General features: G+C 45.2%; 2 protein-coding genes across 2 annotated transcripts in view; both read left to right on the forward strand.

Annotated features, from left to right (window-relative positions):
• LOC308286455 (sodium- and chloride-dependent taurine transporter-like) overlaps nucleotides 1-7,500 on the forward strand; it is a 49,019-nt gene that overhangs the window by 8,254 nt on the left and 33,265 nt on the right. The gene's annotated exons all lie outside the window — the stretch shown is intronic.
• On the forward strand, nucleotides 3,140-3,829 carry LOC308286777 (PITH domain-containing protein 1-like; the record flags this gene model as incomplete). The annotated part of the gene is made up of 1 exon (XM_080727902.1): nucleotides 3,140-3,829. One exon carries the CDS (start codon nucleotides 3,140-3,142, stop codon nucleotides 3,827-3,829), a length of 690 nt encoding a protein of 229 aa, XP_080584028.1.

Below are 7,500 nucleotides of genomic sequence, written 5' to 3' on the forward strand. Positions count from 1 at the left end.
GTTATATTGTATTACTCTACCATACAGATTGTATAAGTTATATTGTATTAACATACTCTACCATACAGATTGTATGAGTTATATGGTATTAACATACTCTACCATACAGATTGTATAAGTTATATTGTATTAACATACTCTACCATACAGATTGTATAAGTTATATTGTATTAACATACTCTACCATACAGATTGTGTAAGTTGTATTGTATTAACATACTTTACCATAGTGATTGGACAAAATAGCACTTTATTCACTAAAGAAAATGACATAATAGAGCTCAAAGTATGAGAACTTTTCCCATCAGTGGTTGAAAACAGTGTTTACTAAGCATGGCTCTTGAAAAGGGGAAGTTTAACTTCCCTTTGAATGTGTTATGTAACACAGCCCAGGAAGGTTCTTAGTCACATCAACAAGGTATAAACAACAATTAACTAAATCCTATAATGCAGGGGTCTTCAACAGGGGGTCCGGGACCCCTAGAGGGTCCCCAGAGTTACTACAGGGGGTCCTCCAAATCTTTGTGTGATTTCTCCTTTTTTATATAACCAACCCTATAGTGTCCAACTTTAGCCAAAAATAGACGATCTACAAGCTCACAACGCCTCGCAGCGCGAGTCGTCGTGAGCTTGTAGATCTGCTATTTTCGGCAAAGAGGTTTGGTGTAGAGGGGAAAAAGAGCAGACTAAGTACAGAGTGAAAGGTCAAGTTTATTAACTCATCTAGTGCCGTTTGCGTGATGTCACGCAATAAGTACTAGAGTACTTACAGTGCCGAATGCGTGATGTCGCGCAAAAAGTAATAAATTACTGTAACGTTGAGTACATTACCGAGTAGAATGGCCGGATGTCCGGAGACGAAAATCCGCGCTGATTTGTCATCATCACGGCTCCACGAGCACACAATAGTCATCCCATAACATTGAGGTGGACGGCCGATCTCATCTTTAATGTCCATTATCTCAAAACAACACTTTAGAAGCGAAGATGGAGGCAGATGCTCGCTTATATAACACATGTATAAACGCTCCATTGCAATCCAGCATGGCACCACGTAAACAATGATCGGTTCCGGCGCACGACCCGATGACGTCAGACCGGAAGTGATCACGCTGTGGCACTTCTGGCTTTCAAAATAAGAGAGTGCAAGCGGATGGAGCCTGCGTGAGGCACTCTGGACATCATTGCGACCGAAAATCGCGGGCACAAAATGAGTTAAGTATTGACGGTTCAAGTGGTTAAATATCTGAAAACACAAATTGACATGAATCCAAAATACACTGATGACTGTGCTGTCAAACGATTAAACTATATGGAATATCTATGAAAAAGTACTGCTTCATCTCTCTCTCAACTAAGGGGTCCTTGGCCTGAAAACGTTGAAGACCCCTGCTATAATGTCTTTACTCTGAGGCCAACGTTCAGCCAACATAGCCGATCTACAAGCTCACAATGCCTCGCACTGTGATGTGTTGTGTAGTTTGGGGATCGGCTGTTTCTTTAAAGAGGTGGTGCCATAGTTGTGTCCTTTTTCAGTTTTATATGTGTCTATGGAGTTAATATGTGGTCACATAAAAACATAATTTTAACACTTTCTGTGCACTTTTTTTTTGAAAAAAATCTTTCTCCAAGTGTAATTCTTTCTTTAACTCTTTTAGTGCCACCCGTTCACCACTAGAGGGCGCCCAGGTGCCATAGAAAATCCCATAGAGATATGCTGGTATATGCAGAAGCCCTGCAGCCATGACTTGCCTGAACACTTTCCTTTGTGCATGTACAGGAAGAGGATGAAGTTAGCTTGAAGTTAGCTATTGGCTACCAAGCATTTTAGAAGCCTTATTTTCGTCAACTTAGCCATGATTAAACCTTGCACAGCTCATGCATGGGAAAAAAACAGAGAAGAATGAGCTCTAAAAAATCCAATGCAATCCTGGATTGCATTGGAGTGGATTTGTGCAGTTTGTTCACAGCTTTCAAACAAAAAAATCCGATTGGAAATCCGTTCAGGCATTCTTGAGATAATCGCCATTATGTTTTACATGTTATGTAAACAAACATGGCTGCCCTGTATGTTAGATGGGGTTGTATGGGGGTGGAACATGCAAAATCGCGATTGAAATCATGTTCACTAGATTTGATGGGGTCCAAAAAAAAAATTTCAAAAAAAAATCTTTCAAAAAATTTTTTTTTTTTTTTTCCAAAAACCGAACATGTTCGGTTTTTGTATTTCTTAATACGTTTTAATAAACCGAACATGTTCGGTTTTGGCACTAGATGAGTTAAGATAATAATATAATACAAAACATACTGGAATAAAACCCAGTAGAATCATATCTGTATGTTATCTGTGAAGGTGAAGGGGTTAAACTGCCTTCAGATGATATTGAACGCACGCACGCACGCACGCACGCACGCACGCACGCACGCACGTACGCGCACACACACACACACACACACACACACACACACACACACACACACACACACACAGAGTTAAGTGGTGTGATTCAATAACTGACTGCTGTGGAAGTCAATGAAGGGTGTGTGTGTGTGTGTGTGTGTGTGTGTGTGTGTGTGTGTGTGTGTGTGTGTGTGTGTGTGTGTGTGTGTGTGTAAGCATGCCTGTAAGCATGTGTATGAGTGGTATTTCCTGCTTAGAGTGTGAGAGACAGACAGACGGACAGGATGGAATGGATAATGTGTCTAATGTAACTTCCAGTAGTGGTCCAGGCTGACTAATACCTAAGCAATGATCTGTGGGTGGGTCTGAAAAGGTTAGGAACCATTACAGGTGTTACTCTGAGAGTGTACAAATGGAACCAAATGGCATTTATGGGCATCTGTTTCCTTAATGCGTTACAAATTCACCAGTGGATAACAAGATAACTGGTTAAAAACCCTGCCCATATTTGGAGTCATTACCTCATACATATGTCATAGACGACTGACATCACACTTTGAAAACAGCTTGTCACCTTCAAATAACTATATCGTCACATCACAGGTTTCTAAAGAGGAAATAGGAATAGGGACAGAATCAAAGAACAGGGAAAGGCAGGTCAGATATTCAAATAATCCCTGTTTTTTGTGTTATAATCTAACCAAGCTCGTTCACGATACCGTACATATTAGCCCCAGGATGTCTACTCACGGTCACGGCGGAGACGGCGGACACGGTCACGGTCACGGTGGCGATGGGGGGGACAAGGGCCACGGCCACAGCTGCGGCTCGTCATGCGACGGGGCCCACGAGCCTTTGGAACGCGGCGTGGAGTACGGCCTGTGGCGGCGCATTGACGTGGACCGGCTGCAGTGCCTGAACGAGAGCCGCGACGGCGCCGGCCGCACAGTGTTCAAGCCGTGGGACCGGCGCACCGACCGGTGCGACTACGTCCAGAGCGACTGCGACCAGGAGCTGCTCTTCAACGTGCCGTTCAGTGGCAGCGTCAAGCTCAAGGGCATCATAGTGTCGGGCGAGGACGACGAGTCCCACCCGGCCGAGGTGCGACTCTACAAGAACGTGCCGGGCATGTCGTTCGACGACGCGGCCGAGCGCGAGCCCGACCAGGTGTTCCGCCTCAACCGGGACCCCCTGGCAGAGCTGGAGTACCCCACCAAGGTGGTGCGCTTCGCGGACGTGCACGACCTGGCCATCCACGTGTCGGCGAACTTCGGCGAGGAGACCACGCGGGTCTACTACATCGGCCTGAAGGGGCAGTACTCGGAGGCCCGCCGGCACCAGGTGACCATCTGCAACTACGAGGCCTCGGCCAACCCCGCCGACCACCGGGCGGAGAGCATCGTCCCGCAGACGCACTTCATCTCTTGATGGGAGAGGTTGCTTCGGCTCTGACCGAACCGGGCGAAACAAAAAACAAACCAAAAGTAAAAAATCACACCCAATGTGAAGTGAGCGTTGGTCGTGCTTACATAACGTCTTCAGACTGGGATATAAGTCTAGGATGTACAGGCTACACACACACACATTGCTATGGCAAAACGCTGAGCAGAAATGGCTACAGACACACACCCAGCCACTCTATGGAGCGGTTTACCACCGCTCAAAAACATGTCTGAGGTGGAGGCACAGGATGCAAAACATGGGTCTGGGAGGAGTAACCGGTTCTAAGCGTCTCTGAGGTCTATCAGACCCCCTGAGTGATATGCCGGGCTTCACGATGTTAGGGAAGAGGCCTAATTTGAAGATTGAAAAGGTCATAATATTGTGTTAGTGTTCTGTGGCTTATGAATGGCTGTGCTAACTTGTACATTTCTACAACATGGTCAACTTGGCCTAGTTAAATGATCAAACCTGACTACCGATGATGTCACTGTTAGGCAGTTTAGGCAGGTTTCTGAAATGTCCACAGCTCTCCTCTGAGACACGGAGTGAGGTGTCACTGTCAACTTATAATGAGCATTAGTGAGAACCAATTATATGGAATATGGGTGCTCCTTTAAATGTAATAATTGACATAGAGAAGCAAGCATCTGGAGTGTCACACACAATTGGTCCACATTCTGGAGAGGGAAGACAGGAGGGGAGGGTGATGGTTGTCACTGTATGTATTCCTAAGGGCTGGGGCGGAGTCTGTCAGCAGGGAGTGTTGCGGCAGGGGTAGTTGAATGGAGGCGCTACGTCCTCCCGGTGGTGGCCAAAGAGGTATAATATAAGGCGGCAGTGGCTCAGGGATTGAGAAACCATCATTAGAACACAGAGGGTTCCCTGTTCGATCCCGGGCTCCCCCAGAGTGAGTGTCGAAGAGTCCTTGAGCAAGACTCTGAACCCCTAGTTGCTCCCGCCCGGTGAGCAGGTTGGTGCCTTGCAAGGTTTCCTCTGCCATGTGTGTGTGAATGGGTGAATGTAATGCACAATCTACTTTACCATTTATAGAGGGCGGACTGCCCGGTCCCAGCTATTCATTTTAAATGAAAGTTGCTCAGAGGCGCTACCTCGATTGGCACCGCAAAGGAGGCCAATTTTGCGAAAGTGTTGAGCACCGAGCATGTGCACTGGCGTACGCAATAGCATTAGCATACGCACTCACAGCAGCGTTTTAACTGCCATGGCCAAAACTGCCATTTGGCCACCAGGCGAAGGTTGCTTCAACACTCTACCGTGGTTCTGGGGGCTTGGTGGGGGTCCCTCACTGGCAGCTGAGCCAGTAGGATACAACAAGGGGTGAAGAACAGTTTAAATATACTTAAGATATATTGTATTTTTTTGGCCATTCAAAAGTACTAAGAACATTAGCGTCATGTCCTTTTATAATGTATTTCCTATGTATTATGTAAAGCACATTGAATTGCCTTCAATGAAACGTTGACATGTGCTGTATGGATAAACTTACCCTGCATTTCTAGAGACTTTGCGAAGCACAGTAGCCAGAAGTCATATAGTTGTTGTTAAAACAGGCAAGGTCAGAACGCAACCAAAACAATGAAGGAGCCAAAAACAATGAGTTTGAAATGCAATGAATGAATTGGTGAGTTTGACAACGGTCAGTTAAGCAACGGTTTAAGTGGTTAAGTTAATTCTCAAAATGACGTAAGACATCTATTAGTCAAGTTCTCCTCGACAGTGCAAAGGCAGGGCCCTTAGCCAATGAGGTGCAGCCAAAGGGTAGATGTTTGTGCCCATACATGGTGTTACATGCGAGCTCTCACTGTTTCGTAGGAACAGTATTTCTAGTTCAAGACAACATTTTAACATGCACAATAACACAAATCACAGGCAATATCTATAGTGTCAGGCAGGCAGACAGACAGACAGACAGACAGATGGAGAGATAACCAGAAATAGAGACAATTTCCATCACGTGACACATGACTCTTTCTGTCTGTCTCTCTCCTCTTTCTCTCTGTATCACTACTATCTCTCTCTCTCTCCCCTCTCTCTCTCTCTCCCTCTCTCTCTCTCTCTCTCTCTCTCTCTCTCTCTCTCTCTCTCTCTCTCTCTCTCTCTCTCTCTCTCTCTCTCTCTGTCTGCCTCTCTCTCTCTCTCTCTGGTGGAAATTTACAGCTGACTGTCACCCTGATCCCTGCTTAACGTTCCGTCCAATCACAGCACTCTGTCTAATAGTCTTAATGATGAGGGGTTGGGGGGGTTATTGTCCTTGAATTCAATGTGAATTTACATGTTTTGTCACCAGTTGTTACGCTGGTGTGTGTGTGTGTGTGTGTGTGTGTGTGTGTGTGTGTGTGTGTGTGTGTGTGTGTGTGTGTGTGTGTGTGTGTGTGTGTGTGTGTGTTGTGTGTGCGTGGGTGCGTGGGTGTGTGGGTGTGTGTACGTGCGCGTGCTTGCGTCTACATGCGTGTGTATGTGTTGTCATGGTTACATAACCATATTGTGACGGACAAGCTCATTAACCTGTCTGTCCCTGAGTCATCAGCCATGCTGACGTCTGATTGGTCAACATGGTGTGTGTGTGTGTGTGTGTGTGTGTGTGTGTGTGTGTGTGTGTGTGTGTGTGTGTGTGTGTGTGTGTTTACATTCTTTACTACTACTTCTCCACTACATCTCAGAGACAGACAGACAGACAGACAGACAGACAGACAAACAACAAGTGTTAATTAAGGGCGTTATGCGGTATCTGTTATTTTGCCCCTTGACCTAACCAGACTCATTGCATAGCGTGGTCAAACCAAAAATACATTGCAGGGACACCGGCAGTTTAACTAAGCCATATCTCGCCCAATTCCCAAGCAATTGTTATAATTTAAAGTGCTGTGAAATGTCCATGCTAATTCGGTGTATCAATTATATTTTTATTATCCCGCTATCAAACGCTTAAGAGTAAAAAGTAAGTGTCAGGAGGCGGGAGAGTGCACAGAGCGCATTGATGCATGACAGGCAGCCAAGAGCCCTACTCGGCAGTTTAACTAAGCCATACTCTGCCAATTCCCAAGCTATTGTTAAAATTGATAGTCCTCTATGATCTGTGAAGTGTCTTTATGTTCATTCAGTTTATCAATCACGCAATGCCGGTGCACATTGCGCTCGCTTGCCTGATAGACAGACAAAGCCCCTCTACTCACAACAAACTGTATCAATATATCTCATCTGAAAGAATCATGTTCCTGTAGGTGGCATTTCAAAGGCTTATTCCTTCATTAATCCAATGAAATGTAATAAAATAAAAGGTTTTTACAGCTGTTTTTCCAGTAGTTTAGAAGTTAAACAAATGGAGTGCATTCCGTTGCTGTTTATTTTGCTTTCACTTATGCTGAGTAAACATGTCTGATCTACAAGCCTACAATGCGCCAGGCAGATCAGATAATTTTGTGCAGCGGCATCACTGATCAAATTAGGGAAACATACCAATGTGTGTCCACTTGTTGCGCTGAGATAGATAGAAAGGGAGGGGAAGATGCTTTAACAAAAGGCAACTGAGAATGTGAATATTTGTTGGATTGTCAAGATTGGATTATCACAGATGTGAACATGAGACAGTCACATAATGAAAGGCAACAGCGATTATGATGGCCATGCCTGCTCTC

The sequence above is a fragment of the Nannobrachium achirus genome (genome assembly GCF_963921795.1).
Source record: "Nannobrachium achirus genome assembly, chromosome: 6".
In the NCBI taxonomy this organism is placed as follows: Eukaryota; Metazoa; Chordata; class Actinopteri; order Myctophiformes; family Myctophidae; genus Nannobrachium; species Nannobrachium achirus.